This window comes from Tiliqua scincoides, chromosome 2, assembly GCF_035046505.1.
Source record: "Tiliqua scincoides isolate rTilSci1 chromosome 2, rTilSci1.hap2, whole genome shotgun sequence".
NCBI classification, from domain to species: domain Eukaryota; kingdom Metazoa; phylum Chordata; class Lepidosauria; order Squamata; family Scincidae; genus Tiliqua; species Tiliqua scincoides.
In genome coordinates this window covers 81,558,144-81,576,529 of record NC_089822.1, presented here as the reverse complement: position 1 = coordinate 81,576,529, position 18,386 = coordinate 81,558,144, and the positions used below count along the sequence as shown (strand labels likewise).

At 41.8% G+C, this 18,386-nt stretch overlaps 1 protein-coding gene across 2 annotated transcripts in view; it reads right to left on the bottom strand.

Annotated features, from left to right (window-relative positions):
* Positions 1 to 18,386, bottom strand: part of FOCAD (focadhesin) — a 148,784-nt gene that overhangs the window by 93,416 nt on the left and 36,982 nt on the right. For both annotated transcript variants that reach the window (XM_066613797.1, XM_066613796.1), the window contains exons 12-15: positions 8,698 to 8,802; positions 6,632 to 6,733; positions 4,276 to 4,406; positions 3,168 to 3,294 (exon numbers count right to left, since the gene is read on the bottom strand). In XM_066613797.1, coding sequence (XP_066469894.1) covers positions 3,168 to 3,294; positions 4,276 to 4,406; positions 6,632 to 6,733; positions 8,698 to 8,802 — 465 coding nt within the window. The remainder of the gene's footprint in view (positions 1 to 3,167; positions 3,295 to 4,275; positions 4,407 to 6,631; positions 6,734 to 8,697; positions 8,803 to 18,386) is intronic.

Here is an 18,386-nt window from a genome sequence, read left to right as displayed (position 1 = left end):
GTCTGCCTAATGACTCTGTTTTACATCACAATGGTCAGCAAGAGTGTTTTCAAATCACCCAGCAAAGGGACATTGTTTTTTAAATGGATTTGCTATAATGCAATTTTAGCCACATGAGTTCTGGGAACTGAACCCTCAGGAGACTCAACCTGTATATGTAAACTTTACAAGGTTTACATGGAGAAACTGTAAGTAGATTTTTTCCTCTATTTTCAGTCATTCTGAGCCTGAAAGAGATTATGGGCGGACTCTGCCAGGCTCAGAAGACTCTCTGGAGGTGAGGGGAGTACAGGTCCCCTCGCCTCCAGAGGGTGGGACGTGGGGGGCCCTGCCGCATCCATGGATAAGTTAATCCACACTTCATGGATATGGGGGTTCCCCAGTACTCCAAGAAAAGTTATTCTAATGCTACCTAAACAGTATTCTCTAGCCTAGAAATTTCAATAAACGTCTTAAAAGCATTGTCAGACATTACAGAACCTTTTCATGATCTCAAATTCAGCATCTTATTCACAATGCTTTGTTACAGTAATTATATTTAAAAAATAATAAATGTTAAGACAATTACATCAAAGTTCTTGTACGGTTATGCAGACCATTCAGCCCTACTCCCATCCAATTCCTGTCTCTTCTAATGTTGTCAGAGAACATCCCCTTGTCAGGTAATTCCAGATACTCAAGACATTCATCATTTGAGTGTTATCTTCATGAAAGACTAGACTTTGAGAAGCAGTTGTCTCTGTCCTTCTGAGTCAATTTCTCTCTGATCCATGTGTGTCCATATCCCCCCTCAAACAAATGAGCTTTGTGGTAGAGGGGGCAGATCACTTTAGGTTCATGGGCTATCCATGTTCTGAACCCATAGTGGTACGGGTGAACTATTCAGCACCTGATCTGCTGCCCCTCTATTTTTCTTCCCTGATCAAAACCCATTGTTAAAAGGGAAACTGACTGACCCACTGTTATCTCCCTGCTTAGCTCTTTTCTATAAGAAAATCAGACAAATGGGCATCGAGGCAGATCTACAAGGAGCTGCTACACCTGAGGTTTCTATTAGGCTCCTGATAACAAGATTAACTGATATAGAAAGGCAAGAGATTTTGGGTGCAGCACAAAAAAAGTGTTCGCCCCTGAATTCCCACCTAAGTAATACATTTGATCAACAACCAAAGTATCTGACCTTCTTGGAGTGCCCCTTCGCAAGGAGGGCTTTTACATTAGCTCTCTGCAATGTGTTGCCTTCTAAAGACCTACTTGGCAGGTTTAGAAATGCCCCGAAGGAAGAACGAGTCTGTAACTGTGGCCTTAGAGAGGCAGACTCTCTTTTACACATTGTTTTGCACTGTGTTAGCAATCAAGTGCCCAGAGACCAGTACCTTCTCCCATTATTAAGAACTAAAAAAGGTCTTCCTGAGAATGTTTGCCTACAATTTTTGTTGGCGGAAGATTCTGAACTCGTGACCCTTCCAGTTGCGAAATTTTTACACCTGAGTAACTTGAAGAGGGCTAATCTGTTGGTCCTAAGCAACCTGGAGTTGCTGCGCAAGTAAATTGTTGTGTTTTAACCTTTACTTTTATTCGCTTTTTAACATATATTTATATATTGGATTGTTTAGAGATATTACGTGTTAATTTTTATGCCTAATAAAGGTTCGATTGATTGATTTTTCTTCCCCCTCTGTACTTCCCCACTCTGGTGTTTTTTTTTACAAACCAGCCACTAGCACTCTCCCACTCCTTTTTATCTTCCTGTAGGGTCATTTTGGGCACAGGTTGTCTTGGGGTGCTAGCTGCCACAGTACCTCACAATCAGCTATTTTCAATCTTTTTAATCTCACAGCACACTGACAAGGCAATAAAGTTGCCGAGGCACACCATTAGATCTTTGACAATCGACAAGGCACACCATAGGCTGCTGGTGGGGGACTCACATCCCTCAATGGGCCTATTAAGAAATTATATTTTTTTAATAAATAAATAAATTCGCCAAACTCCCATGGCACACCTGTGGACCACTCACGCATACTGGTGTGCCACAGCACACTGGTTGAAAATTGCTGCTCACAATTATACACATAAAATATAATCCAGTTCTTCCACCCATGGAATTCTTCCTACAGGATTCACCCACCAATTCTTCCTACAGGAGAGCTTGCCAGTCAATCCCACATCCCCTGAGAAGTAGCCTTCTGCTTATTTATACCTTCCTTTCCACCTTCAACCTCAAAACTACCAGTCTTTAGGTTGTGTTCTACAGAACCACCTCAGTATTATCAGCCTACAAAAGAATGAGGAAGGAAGACCAAAGAACAGCAGTAGTGATAATCCATTCGTGTAACACTGAATTACAAAAACCTACGAAGCAACATGGGGAACAATTGGAAGCCTCAAGCACCATGACAGGAGAAGAATCAAACAGTCATATGGCAGAAATCAAGTTACGCACAAATCAACGCCTTCCTTTAGCAGGCCATGAACCAGTCTGTAGTGGGCAAAAGTTTCAATCACAAGAAAAAGGATGTAGGACTTTTTCAATAAAGAAAGTTGCTCATTTGTAAAGATAAAAATTATGTAGCACCAAAACAAATCCTTCATTTTTCTTTGTCACCGTGTTCTGATATTTTAGTTGGCGGTTCATTCCTATTCATCTTGAATACATTCAAGAACACACGGCTTTATAGACCCTGTATCCTGAGGACGAAAATAGCAGCTGCAGCTATGAAGATAACCATTGCTCTCCAAAAAAAACATTGGCTTTGAAGAGAAGCCTTACCAGGTTGATAAGAACAAAAGCCAAAGCCTGGAATGGCAGACATTTTTTTTTTTCAGGTGCTGATCATAAACACTAGCCTGCATCTCTATCACAGACATGCTCAAAGATCAGCATGTTCATATTACATAGTTAGAGAAAAATATAAAGGAATTCCATTTCCTCCATACTTAGAAATTAGGCATAAAATGACAAGCACATTGTTGGCAAGTCTCAATGCAACTCATGAGAAATAAATGGCCACACTCCTGCAGCTAATCTATTAAGGAAACAGAGAGGTTTACTTAATCAGAAGGGAATACGGTAGTTATTACAACAGCAGCTGCTAGGAAGCTAAGATGAAGATGATATGCAATTTGAGGAAGAAAAACAACCATGTGAGCTCCAAAAAACTTACCTCTGCTTGACAAAGTGCATGAAGACCTTGTAACACCAGGACAGCAGGTGTGGCTTGGTCCGGCTTTGTGCATTCATTTAATACCAGCGAAATTGCAGCTAGCATATCTGCTCCATGCTGGTATGGCCTAATCAAACACAAAAGTTGCTAGTCATTCTAGGCTATGTTTAGAAAGCTCAGCTTGGTCCACTCTCAAAATTCTTCATGGTGAAGGCATTTCCTCTCCCCATAGAAAGGAAATGGAATTAAACTGGAACTCTGCTGACCAAATATTTAAGGGACTTGGTTGGTAGCACACCCTTTTGCAGCTGCTTGAATCAGTTGATGCCATCTTCACCTGTAATGATCATATTAAACCAGTTCGAACATAACAATCCCAGTCTTCTGAACCATGGTTCAAAGGATTATGAATGAGCCACAGACTTTGTTGTTACTGGGCATCCTCTAATACTTGCAACATTACCCCTCAGGGGAAATCTACTGTGTGTGCAGGGACCAAGGAGAACATAGCTGCAACCACAGAACGTTTTATTGAGATAATACAGAATCTGGGGCAATGAAAATAAAATGCAATGCACACAAAAAAAAAATGCAATGTACAACTAGGCCCTAAGGATCAGCAGTTTCTATATAGGAGAAAATAGAAAGAATAAATCCATATAACGAGAAGGGGGTCATGATGGTGCAAATTGAGGAGGAGAGAAAAGAGGGGGAGCAGGACATTAATGTCTATGGGAAATCCAGGAAAAGCAGGGGATAAAGAATCAGGGGCTATGAGGAAGCAGGATAGGAAGAGGAGAAGAAAGACCTGGGGGAAAGGGAGGGGGGAAAGAGCAGAAGCACTCAGGTTCCAGCCATGTTGCAAAACCATAGCTGAGTTTGCATTCTCTGCAGCCAGAACCAGGGCTACAGGCCTTGCACTGGGCTTTGAAAACACTTCAGTCTCTTGCAGTGGGGAGAGCTTGCCTCTCCCATTGTACAGTTCCCCTTAACAGGCACTTTTAGGTAGTCAACCCTCCAAACTGTCTAGCAAACACTTCAGGTGTTTACAAACAGAATCATAAAAGCAATTTGATGTTGAAATAATGTTGGCAACCAGTTTGCTTACCTTTGCTTACAAATATCTCTGATAGAAGCAGCTTTAGCAATCACCTTTTCCCACTGTGTATCTTTGCTAACAGAGAGAGAAGCCATATCAGACATCGCCATGAATCTCTGTAGCTCTGTATAGACTCGATCCTAAACAAAAGGAGATTTGGCAACTTTCAATTTTAAGTAACCAGGCAAGACTATATTTTTTGCAGTTTCCTAAAGTTGTTTACATTGCAAACAATGCTACATGCTCTTTGATCCCCGACTGCAAACAGTATAATATAATTTTCAAGGTTTGTAGTCAGTTTTATTTTTTTATTTATTCATAAAACGAAAATACTTAGTATTTATACAGTGCTCTTAGTATATTCAAACTATCTCACATACATTAGCTTAGTAATCCTTACAAATCCACTAAAGCAGGTCAGCATTTCCCAATACCTCAAACGAACAGGGTGACATATCAAGAGACAGTAGTTTGCCTAGTGAGAATTTATGACTTACACAAGATATAAATAAGGGCTGACCTTGTTCACAACTCACAGCCCAATCCTGAGCTGCCGGGGCACTCAGGTTCGGCACACCGAGAACGGCTGCCGCCGGATCCTGCGCACCCCGGGCTACTGCGAGAGGCACCTCGGAAGAAGGGGACTTTTGCCCCCTTCTCCCGGGTAAGGTAAGCAGCCCCACAATGGGGCTACTCACTTTACCGCCGACCAAAAGCTTGGCGGTAAAGTAAAGGCACTAGTGTAGGGCGCAGAGCCCTCCCCAAGCACCTTGGATCCTGCCGCGGACCCGCCTTCCTCCCTTCCCCAACACGCCTCCAACCCGCCCCCTCCCCATCACGCCTCCATGTCACACCTCCCGCCCGTCCTCTCTCCACCCCCTGCCAGCCTCCCCCCACCCTGGAACGCCTCCTCCCCGCCCCCATCCCCACCCTCGCCTACCATGCCATGACTCGGCAGTCCAGGAGACCACCGAGCTGCGGAAGCTGGGCAACCACCCTGCACTAGCCCAGCACCAGCTGGCAGGCAGGCTTGCAAACGTGCCTTAAGGCACGTTTGCAATAGCGTTCAGTGGCACAAAGCCATACCACCGAGCACAGGATTGAGCTCTCCGTCTCTCAGGGCCCAATCCCATCCAACTTTCTAGAGTTGATGCAGCCATGACAACAGGGTGTACTGCATCTTGCAGGGAGGGGGGGTAGTCACAGAGACCTCCTCAAGGGAAAATTTGTTCCCTTACCTTCAGTTGCACTGCGGCTGCATTGGTGCTAAAAAGTTGGATAGGGTTGGGCCCTCAGTCACATAGACTAGCTCTATGTAATGTTACTCTGACCTGGAGTTATGCTGAAACTGCTGAAAGTAAACAATAAGCACTCAGGCTACAGTTGCTGATTTGCAACTTTTCGGGTGCAATCCTAACCTGCGCTGGAACAGGCAGGCCAACAAGCCTGTGCGGCATCCAATGCAGGTTTGGCGAGGCCTGGGGTGCAACTCAGAGTAAGGGGATTTTAGTCCTCTTACCCAAGCAATGCCCTAAGGCAGGGGTGTCAAACATAAGGCCCAGGGGCCGAATGCAGCCCCCAGAAGCTTTTTATCCGGCCCTCAGGCTCTCAGCTGCTGAGGTGTTACAGCTGAAACAGCAGCAAACAAGAAAATTTGGCTTTCCCAAACCTTGAAATATGATCAAGATTTGTGTACTTTCTATTCTGTCATTTGTAGTTAATGAGTTTCTATATGAGAACAGGGTCTGATTTCTGGCCATCAGCTGCTTAATGATGTCACTTTCTGCCTATTGACATAACTTCCAGCCCTTAGCTGGAGCCCTGAACACTAACTTCGGTCCTCTGTATGAAACGAGTTTGACACCCCTGCCCTAAGGGCTACTTGGATCTGCTCCTGTGATTTTGCAGGCACAATTACAAGCAGCCCAAGTAACACTCTCAGGCCAGAGACAGGGGTTGGCCACCCTATCTCTGCCACTGTGGCCAGCCCACCCACCTCCTGGGCCTGATCCTCCCCCAGACCTCCCTTCCCCCACCCTGAAACGCCCCCTCCTCGTCTCCGTTCCTCCCTCCCCCTGCCTGCTCCCATCCACCTGTGCCAGCCTACCCAGGCTGGCACAAACCCACCCTGTTCCAGCGCCACTCCAGCTCCACTGGGCCAGTGCACATTCATGTGCTGGCCCAGCCTGCTCATGAGTAGCCGCAAATGTGCTGTACGGCACGTTCACAACATTTGGGAACCAGCACAAGGGATTTGTGACAGATGGGAGAGGGGAATAGAATTGCATTGTCCATGGCACAATGAACCATCCAAAATAAAAAATTTAAGCAACATTTCAAGACTTTGGTTAATAGTTCTACCAACCTGTTTCTCCCACAAAGACGTCATCAGTCGTAAAGTAATGGCTTGAAGCTTCGGTGTGTTTCCCAAAACCTGTAGTGCACGAAGAATTTGGGCAACACAGACCTAAAAGAGATCAAATTTTGTTGCATTCATATATAACACAAAATGTTTTTCCACAGTCATTTATAACGTAGTACATGTCCAAAGAGATGAATTTTGTAACAAATTCAACATCCTCAACAAGGCCAAATTTCTCTATGCCAAATACTTAAGATACAGACAACAACTTTCAACCATGATGGCAGCACAATTTTTCATCACACTGGAAGAAATACTGGAAAAATTTGTACAAAGGTCCCGGGCTGGGCAATAATCCCATGTTGGGACCGGGCTAAACAGCTGATATTCCAATCTGTCATTTCAATGTGAGGGAAAACCAGCATGGCCTATTGATTGACACACTTAGCACCCCTGCCTAGAAACCTTTATGCTTAATCAAAAGTATTAGTAAGCTGGCTATATATCTAAATTTTCTATGACTATTCAGTAGGGATGTTAGTGGATTGAATCCATAATACACTGTGCAATTTGGTTAAACCCATTCTGAAAGCTGAAAATACTGTACAATAAGATACTATGGAATGACATTTTATGTATTATTAAACAACCTGTTTTCCAACTTTATAGTTAGCAATTAAAATTATGTAACTTGTGTGCAATAAAACTCTTTGCTGGCCTACTTATTTTACCCCACTAAACTGGTAAATGGTTGAATAGTCCATAATTTGCCTGATAGAAAAGTGGTAACTATCCTACCTCTTTCATCAGTTTTTCCAAGTCCCCCCTATTAACACTCCCTTCCTTCTAAAACAGAAATTCTTAACCTGGGGCTAAGGAGTTCTGTGAACCAGGAGCAAAAATAAATTTGTGTATATGTGTCTGTGCGCATTTTTTCAGGGGGCGAGTTCGTAGCTTTCTTCGGATTCTCAAAGTGATCCATGACCATAAAAAGGGTTAGGAACCACTGCTCTAGAATTCACCTGTCTTTCAGCAATTCCTTGTATCTAACCTCTGATGGTCCCATTATACATACTAAGATCCAAATGCTAACCAACTTACCAGCACTAACACAACTGTGCCCATGGGGCATGTGCTGCATCCTACAGTTGGGGGGGGCAGTCAGGGAGGCCTCCTTAAGGTAAAGGAACATTTGTTGCTTTGCCTCAGAGTTGCATTATTCTTACATCAGAGCTGGAAAGTTGGTTAGGATTGTGACCTAAGTCACTTGCCCATTGATTCTTCCTACACTATTGCAGTAACATCTGGAAGCCCAGAACCATTTGAGCAGGGCCAATTGCACAGGCCCTTCTTACCTTCAGCCCGAAGCAGTATAGGAAGAAACTATGGGGAACTGCCTTCTATGCTACTCCAGTAATGATGGGCTTACAATCAAGAAAATTCTAGAATGCATTCTTAACCCCTGCAGCTAGAACTACTTCAGAGCTCTGAAACATGGTGATTTGGACCTAAAGTTTCCATGATTCAAGTGTTACCGCCACTTGGGGTCATGGGGCTTCACTGAGAGTGTGATGGGGCAAGGGAAGGTGGCAATGGGGGCAGGTGTGGGCAGATCAGGCCCAGGAGGGGGCCAGGATCACAGGCAGTGGTGCATGCTGCATCCTATCACCCTTCCTGGGCCAGAAACACTGACACAAGGCAACTCGGGCATGTGCCAGCTATTTAGCAGGTGCAGGTCTGGGTTGTCTCACTGCAGCACGTAGGGCTTACCCCAAGGAGACCTCCAGCATTGCAACTTCTCCCATAAGATGCACTGTAGTCTGTACCGCTACATCAGCCTGTAGGGCCGCTGCCTCAACATGGGAGAGGCTGGGTAGGATTGGGTTACCTGCATAATAAAAATGTTGTAGGCTGCAAACCTATAAACACACTTTCCTGGGAGTAAGCCCCACTGAACTTAATGGGATTAATCCACCAACAAAAAAAAAATCATTGTTACAGGTGTTTAAACCAACCAGATTTAAAAAAATAACAATAATATTGTAGAGAAGTTAAATGTTCATACTGACCTTGTGCACACCCAAAGCAGGCAAAGTATACAAGATATCCTTATACAGTGCAGGCTCCAGTGGTCTTCCCAATTTAAACATCAGGACCGGAATCAGATTTGGCACCTAAAATAAATGAAATCCACATACAGTACAGACTCCTGTGTTACTGATACAATAAATGACACAAGAAGCAATGATAAACATCATCTTTATTTTTTTGTTACATTCTCAAAATCTTCCAGTAAAAAATAAGTTATAACAAAAAATAGTGAACAAGGAATGTGCGCTATTTTTTGACATCCGAAGTTCAGTTCTGTGTCTGTTGTGGCAAAAGTTATTTGAAGGCTCTTGTCATTTCAAAACTTCCATTCATTAAATTTGCCAGTGGAATATTATAAAGTTTTCCACTCCAGTTTTACTATTTGCTTCCTAAATGAGGATCAGTTCTTTTGTTTTTGGCTTTGGATTCCACCCAAATTGGAATCCAATTCCACCACAATTACTGTAACTTTAGAATGTATTCAATGATCCCCGAGTTTGGACATGCTGGCTGGAGACCAGAGAATAAATTCAAACCAAATCCCACACTTATTAGTCTGTGGGCACACAGGCAGAGAGACTAGACAGTGGAGCCCTAACACTAAATTCTTTCAGAGACAGCTCAATTTTTGAACCTTTCTGAAATTTTATTTCAGTTCCTGGGTGCGACAGGAAATTAAATAACTTCTAAGAGCATTACAGAATTCTGGCTTCTAACCTCATTATGATAGGACACCACAGTTAGTTTTGGCATTCATGTTGATTAAATGTCAGCATACATAACATTTGTTTTTAAACAAGCAGCAACATGATCCAGTCCCCGTGATATATAAAATCTCAACACCAGCAATGGAGAGATAATAGGAGGACAAGAAAGGGGGGGGGGATGTGATGAATGATCATCCAGACAGTAAATCACAGTGAGTTCAATGGGATTTAGTCCTGATGGACACAAGAGTGCACCTTTAGGTTTTGTTGGAGCTGTGAATAAGTTCGTGGTCACCAACTTTTGCTTTATTTATCAGAGTGTGTACTTTTCCTTTGAAAACAAATTGCTTGATGCAACAAAAATTATTTGTATGGTGAACAATAGTCTGCAGAAATAGAATTGATTACCCCAACTGGGCAGAACTGTCATCTCTTGAAAGGGGGGGGGGGGTTGGCCTTATTATTAAAGCTTTTCTCTCGTTGGATGCTAAGTAGCTGACTGATGCTCCTGCAAACATTCTGCTGCAAACATTCAAACTGTTCAGCGCTTCAGCATTCTACATATCTAATTCTCATCCTTATACAGCATTGTATTCAATTCACTGCAGTTTTGTGTAATGAATGACAAATGTAGTAACAAAACTATGACACCCTTTTAAATGTGGATTTCTCTAAAATGAAAATGCCACCTTAGAGCTTTTGGTGAGCAACAAAGGACAATTAGCTTTTTCCTGACTGGAATTATTCACATCTCTTTTGCAGTTTCCACATACAGGTAAGGTACAACCCTACAATGCATAAACCCCACCACCAATGTCTCCATAAAAGCAGAGCACACTCAAATATTTGACAAAGCATACAGCTCTTGCAAGAACAGATTTCAGTCCAATTTCCCAAACCAAATTATGGCATCTCAGAGCTTATTCATTTCTACTGACTGAATATAAGAGGTTATGGGAAAAGGTCATAAATTAATAATAGAATACATGCTCTGCATGAAAATGTTTCCATTTATACAGTATTACTTTCTTCATATAGTTCTTACATTACTGGCGAATACAAAAAAAAAGTTATTCTTGATGGCATAACAGGTGAGTTAGAGGCCAACATTTGTTAGAGGCAAAACGGTCGGTCCACTTTTTGTGCACTGGGTGGGTGTACAAAAGTGGGTGGATTTCTAGAAACTTCATTGTTTCTGGTGCACAAACAACTTACTCTCTCTGAGTTACTAAGACCATAGGCTCGAAAGAAGTCAGAATCTGTGCAATAACTCAGAGAAATGATTAAAGCATCCCTAGGACATTATAAAACCAAATAATCAGTTGGAAAAAGGATTAAGCTCCCTATGGACCAAATCCAGGAAGGTGTGGACAGTAGGGCCAAACAGGCATCAGATAAGCAGGTTCAGACGCAGAATGAATCTTCCACCATGAAGATCCGAGACTAGATATTGGCCAGATTTTCCCCATATAATCATCTCATTTCCTTTCCACCTGATGGGCTATATCCAATTGGGGCAGAATGAAGCTGCGACTCATTAGGCTGAACAAAGTCCAGTTTAAGTGCAGAAGAGAAGAGCTGAGATGTAATCCCAGGCAGAAAGACCCCTGAATTCTTTTAATTTTGGGAAAAGAGAGGTTTGTTTAAACACTTTTTATGTATGTCTTAACAGACATAAAAAACAGATCATCTATAATCACATTAGAAATTTAGAATTATTTAAGGAACGTAATTTTTTATCTTGAAAAACTTTCACATGATAAATATTTTACTGAAATTAATGTAACCTTAAACAGAAACCAAACACTCAAATGCTGGATGGTTTCAAAGGTTTAGGCAGTGTTCCCATGATGTCTACCTTGGCAAGAGTAGCAAAGATTACTTCAAACATTAAAAAATACATTAAAATTACAGTTTAGATAGGAACGCCTGAAAAAGTACTTACTAGTCTTACTGTCACGTATTTCACAATATCTTAGCTGAGAAAATGTTGGCTTCAAAACTATAATATTCCCTTAAAACTAAGGAACTTTTTTAAAAGTGATATTTCTCTGCTCTGTTTTTAGAAGAGAAAAAATCTGAATTCCTTTGATCACAGAAGCTTACAATTTTGGTGGAAAGTTTAGAGTGTACAACAGTATTTCTCAAACTGTGGGTTGGGACCCACTAGGTGGGTCGCAAACCAATTTCAGGTGGGTTCCCATTTATTTCAATATTTTATTATTCATATATTAGACTTGATGCTACCATGGCATGTGACTGCATTGGGGAAATGTTACAGAGCTGTACATTTGCAGGTTGTATATACTTTTAACAATGATAGTAAATGGAACTTACTCCTGGACAAGAGTGGATAGGATTGCAGCCCAGGATTGTTAAAAATTTTCCTGCTTGATGATGGCACTTCTGGTCATGACATCACTTCTGTTGGGTTCTAATAGGTGTTCATTCTAAAAAGTGGGTCCCGGTGCTAAAAGTTTGAGAACTACTGGTGTATGACTTTCCATGCTTAGGAAAACTCATCCATCTTGCCAAAGACAAAGCTTGATTCTCTGCTAAACTTTACTCTTGTCCACAGAAAGGAGAGCGACTCATTGGCAAGATAAAAATATTTAAAATACGTACCAATGTCTACACCAGGGCTATGGTCAGTGATGAACAAGCATATACAATTGTGTGTTTGCTCACATGACTCATGAACATATATATACATAAGTACATGATATATATACACACAGATGTATGTATGTATGTGTATATACATGCATGTACACACACCAACTTTTACAGGGCTTATAGATATATTTATCTTATAGGCATCTACTTATTACCGCAAAATATAAATGTTTTCATGTTATTTTGTTCAAAGATAATAGCTTTTCTAAAAAAAAAAAGGAATAAAAGCCGCCTCCTAACCTAAAACGTAAATAAAGCAAAGCGAGGTTCTTGCCAATGCTAAGTGAGCATCTGTTTTTTCAACAGTTTTCCAGCAATCACCCTCCAGATTCATTAACTCTCAGTGCATATGAGCACACTCAGAAATCCACTGAACGCGTTGCTTAGCAACACAGCATTTTCAATCCCTCACCATCCCCAAAGATTCAGCATTAGGTCAACCCTCTCCATTAGGTGCCTGACAAAGGGTTTACCAATTTGTCTTTAAAAAAACCCAAAACTAGAATCTGCATTTCACAACGATGTCAAATCTTAACATGTTGGTCTTGCAAACAGAACTAACATGCCTTCAGATTATTAGCTGGTATGAAAATATGATACTTTCATCAAATACAACTTTTCAGCACATTTATGACCTGCTTTCAGCTTGGCATTCGTTCAGCCGCAGAACCAGTAGCCTGCTTTAAAAACCTTTCAGCTGGTTCGGACAAAGAAATGTAATGAATTTCTTTCTCGTCGCCTGTCTCAAAATTTAAACGCTTCTGTTGGTGCTAATGATTAAACACAAAACATATAAATGCCAGGCTTGTCTCAGTATGTTTAAACAGAGGTAGAGCTTTCACCAAATAATTACATATTAAGTATATTTAAAAAAAAAAACCAAATACCAGTGCACTTGTTTTTAAATAGTGTTTCTATTTAAAATATTTAATAAAGGTAGACAAATATAGTCCTTCAGGATTTTTGCCCGCTTCTTTTTTTTAATTACAATCAGTGTATATTACTCATTTGTTGCGGGAATCCAGACATGCTCTCTTAAGCTGTTCTGATGCCAGTACATCTGGTACTCCCAGCACTCAGGTCCTGGTATTTTGCTGCATGTGATGTTCCTTCCCCAGCTAGCAGAACAACTGCTTTTGCATTTGATATGTGGGATATAGTCCAAAGAGTCTACATTACAAATCACCCAAAGAAGACTGCAAAAGCAGAAAATACCTATTATTCACCTTGCTTAGTACTTTAACACATCCAGTAAAGAGTGCATATTCTAGAACAGCGGCCTCCAAATTGGAGATTGCCTTGCGCCAGTAAAGCCATTCCCAACGCAGACGGAGCTTACCGTTCTGCCTGGGGGCCTCCCATTCACACTACAGATTGCCCCCAACTTTCATACTGGCCAGTCGTGCATGCCCAGATCTGGCCCATGGGCTGGATTCTGGAGAGCCCTGTTCTAGAACAATAAGCTGCCCTGTTGCTACTCAGCTACAGAGTACCCATCATTGAGTTTTCAGTATCTTCTCCAGTCAACAAAGATTTATTTATTCATTATAGCATCAACACAATCTATTGCTACTCTCTGATCTGTGTCACACTTGATATGCTCCACTTTCAACTTCTGAACTTCTAGCAACAAAACTACCAAAAAATGAGTACTGAAATCCTATATTCACTCACTACAAAACCACCACACCCTGGTTCCCAAGACCAGAAGATTTACAGTACTGTCATCATGGCTTAAGGTACCTTTCAGACAACCAACTAAGTTTTATTGACTTTTTAAATACTCAGACTTTTACCTGAACAAGATCACATTTTGTTTTATCCGTAGGATTTTTTAAAAAGCAAAAGTACAAACAATAATACTTCTTGAGATGAATTCCCCAGAAGGGTGTCATTTACCAGCCAAATATTTTATTCCCGAAGTTGATATACGCCATAAAAAGGGGAATATTCTCCAAAGACTCATAATCCTCTAATAATGGTAATAGATCTTGTGCTACAATGCACAAATGACCTCTCAGTCAAACGATTTAATTTTTTCCTCTTACAGCACGGTTGGATTCACACACAGCATAACAACAGTTTTTTGTTGTTGTTGTTTTTGCACAATGGGACAATTCATACGATTAGGAAAACTGTATTAAAGTCTTTTAGAAACAGAACAAGGCAATGTGGCCTCTGCAGTGATTTTGTCTAAGCCAAGCTACTTCCATATGCACTCAAGGATTCCTATGCTTCTGGACAGTGTTCCAGGCCACCACCTCTCTCCTCTTCCAATAAGGGCCATCCCTCACATATTCATTTAAATAGCTTTATCACAGAGTAAGCATGTACGCTCTCTCGCTTTGGGTACAAGTTACCTCCTACTCAGCTCAGTGACAGATGCATGTGGGGAAACACAGGTTCAAGTCCCACTTCTAATATGAACTCCCTATATGGCCTTGGGCAAATTACTGAACATTAATACCTCATCTATTTAATGGGAATAATGGTGACCTACTCTTCAAGGGATGCTGTGCAAATATGGTAAAAATACTGCAGAATTGTAATAATATGCATCTACGTAGCGCTTTTGTAGTGTGCACAGAGCTTCACATGTATAGTGCTCCTTCGGTGTCCACAGACTCGGCATCTGCAGATTCTACCATCCACATCAGAGGGCCTCCAAGACATCACTGGAAATCACTTCTGGTAATGACTAGAAGATGTTCTGAGGTGCATGGAGGCCCGCAGCCCATTCCACAGGCCTTCTCCAGCCTCAGAACACCTCTCTGATGCAACCAGAAACAATTCCAGTTTGCAGACGTGCCAGAGGGGTGTTCTGAGGAGGCAGGGAGTGGGCTGCAGGCCCGGTACAGCCCCCAGAGGGGCCAGTGCAGCCCTAATGTAATTGAGGTGCTGTGCCAGGCCCCCCACGAATTCCAGCATCTGCAGATTTCAGTATCCGTGGGATGTCATAGAATGGATCCCCCATGGATACCGAGGGCCCACTGTATTATTTTGCTGCTTCCTCTTCTCCTGCAGCATCCTGGACTCTAAAAGATACATGTCTGATATCCTGGTTGTGACTTTAGTTCACAGATCAAGAAATCACCCATGTGCTGGATCAGTACAGAAATTTAACACACAGCAACATAGCTACAAAAAATCCCCAAAATTTCAGTTTTGCCATAAACAGTTAAACGTAAAAGCAAAGAATACTGGAAAAAAAAAATCTGTCTGAATATGCCAGGTAGCAAGCTTTCCATTCTGTCTTCCCTTTTGGGAACCAAAAAAGGCATCATATCTGCATTCATTACATTCTGAAATCAAAACTCAGGGATGAAATTGATGGTTTCTCTCCCACAGTGCAAGGCTTGTGCACACCTAGCGATCAGGTGCCAAGGGCCCTAGCCCTCCCCAGATGAACGCAGTGTCTTCATATCACCTACTGTGCAATACATTCAAGGCACAAGGCAACAAGGCTCAGGAGAATGACAGGACTTGCATCCATTCCTGACGGAGAGGAATCTGCTCATTTCAAGGTCTTAAAAGACAGCCTTCAAAATTACACCGTATTGCCAGCGCCACAATTGCTTTATTATGTTGGCTAGAAAGAAGACACCAAGAGTTAGATGCTTCACATTCTTTGCAGAAAAGCATTTCAAATTTTACCATTAACTAGAACAAAAAAGTAACTGTTTATGGCTCCCATTAGCAGGCTCAACATGACTCAATTACAGGGAGTGAAAAATTGCCTGGTTTGGGTTTCAGGGTATACGGAGGCATTCCTAACTCACATGGGCACAGCCTCATATAGATCCCAATAGAGATTCTAGTAGAAAATTTAACTTTTATCACAGTAACAAGACACGACTCTGGAGTCCTACCACGATACTTTCAGTATCTCAAGATCATCCCAAGTAACAATGTATAAATTAGGATGCTTGATTTTTCATCTGCCAAATAGTGAAAATGTCTTGTTAATAAATATATTTCCCACAACGATTATTCCTAATGCGACTCAATTTTAAGCCGCATTTATGTGAATGCTGAGCTCCAGAGATTTAAACGAAACTTAGTTCCAGTGTGCAGCTTATTAAAAAAATAACATTTCACATTTATTTAGCACTTTGAGTGTGAAAAATGCTTCATGAATTACCTTGATGTTGTCCCTACAACAAACCTGTAAAGTGAGTAATGGCCCAATCCAAAAGGGGCTGGCCAATGACGGAGAACCTCTTCCACTGGCACTGCCATAAAGCAGTCAGCGCCACTCATAAAAGGCACTCCAGCAGCATGTTCAGTAGCGTGCTGCCAGAACACTGGCAGAAAAGTTGGAGTTGGTCAGCTCATGCCAGTGGATCCTGATCTGTCTGTCACCAAAGGTAATGTGGTGGGGGAAGGCAGGAGGGGTGGCGGGAGGGTGGAACAGGGCAGTAACAGGGGCAGAGGAGAGCACAGCAGATCCGCTGCTGAATCATAACCTCCTTCCTAGATATGATCCTGTGGTGCAGGTCCACACAGGTCCAAGTAGACCCCTCTGCACCTCAGAGGCTTACCTCTGGGTAAGGGAACAATCAGAAGAGATCTCCTCAACTGGCGCCACCCCCTCACCTCTCACAGGATGCAGCAGCAGGATGCAGGATTTTGGCACCGCTACATAGATGCAAGGGGGGGAAGAACAGGATTGGGCTCTTAGTATTATTATCCCCATATTGCAGGGTGGGACTCGTAGTATTATTATCTCCATGCCGCAACTGGGAAGCTGAGGCTGAGACAGAAGGACTTGCCACAAGCCACCTAATGAGTTCATGGCAGAGACAAGATTCAAAGGCAGCTTAGCCACAATGCTACTCCACCTCTCCAAGTCTCAGGGCTCTGACATTGTAAAGTAACTACCAAATTGCTCGCAATAGCCTGTCCTTGCAAAAAAAATGTCCTTGTTTTCAGTACTTCAGTTACAATTTACACTCTTCTAATTATTGCCTGTTGTTCTCCAAATCACCAGTTTCACATACAGACTGTTTACTGCCTTCACAATTAAGAACTCCTGCCTGAATTTTACTTAGGAGAAAAATCTGTTTAATTCTCAATATTTCTAATCTACTTAATTCTCAACATTTTCAATATTCTACCGTAAGCCATGTATGCAGATCTAAAGAAAAGTTGCTACAAAATCTGGGGCCCTTCTGCTAATAATAAATGCAACCATTAAACTTCCCAACAACTCAAATACCTGAGGTTTATAGATCCAAAATGCATTTTTGTAGCAGGCAATGTGGTTGACCTGGGGTTAACCCATATCCTGATCCATGACTATGCAAATAATTTACAGCAGACCACCACTGGCACCAGGCTCTCTATGGTTCCAATCCCCCCCTTTCCCCCATTACCTAGCCAAGGAAGCAAATTTGTTTTTTATTCCAAACGGAAGACCTCAAACAAAGACAACCCAAGCCATTTGAGGTTTAAAAGAAAATTCCCAAGCTCCCCATTTCTTGTAAAGTAGTTCCCATTTATCTGTTTTCAATTAATACAATAAAAGCAACCCGAACAAACCATCTGCAGACAGCTGTTCCCACTGAGAGCTGCAAACTATATGGAGCGATTTTCTAGCTATCATTGTTTTGGCCTTTTTTGCATTTTGAGTGGATCTCACTAAAAACAAAGAGACACACAAGGAAATTAAATACAGTGATCGTCTATAGGATTTCCAAAGAAGTGTTTTGTTTTTACTACATCGCTGTTGTACTTTCTGGTACATAAATAGCCATTAGAAGAGCACTGTTCTGTATCCTTCAATGATTTTACAGTGACCAATGTTTTAAAGGAACAGTAATAAAGTGTTTCATGGCATTTCAATGTCACCAGCATATAAATGCAAAATATTTCACACCTTTGTGTTATCCTCCCCATTGTAAAGTATTTGCCACGTCAGACAGTTTTGTGCATTTTAATCAATGTGAACATTATGACATTTTAATACCTCCAACCAACAGCGAGGCTTGAGGGCAGATTCACACATGCTTATAAAAACACGGCTTGCCTACACAAGAAGCTATTCTGGTGAGACAGCCACCATCAAACTGATCTTGATGTGACTGCCCATCAGACTACCAGCTCTTCTTTTATTACTTTGAAAAGTGTTATGAAAACAAAGTAGAAACAGCCAAGAAAACAGAAAGATGTTTGTCATAGTGTGGTGCTTCAAGGAGTACCCCCTCAACTGCTCCAAGGTCAGGAACAGGGTCAATGCCAGGAAAAGAGGGATGTCACGGGGGTGATATCTAAGGTGAACTGCA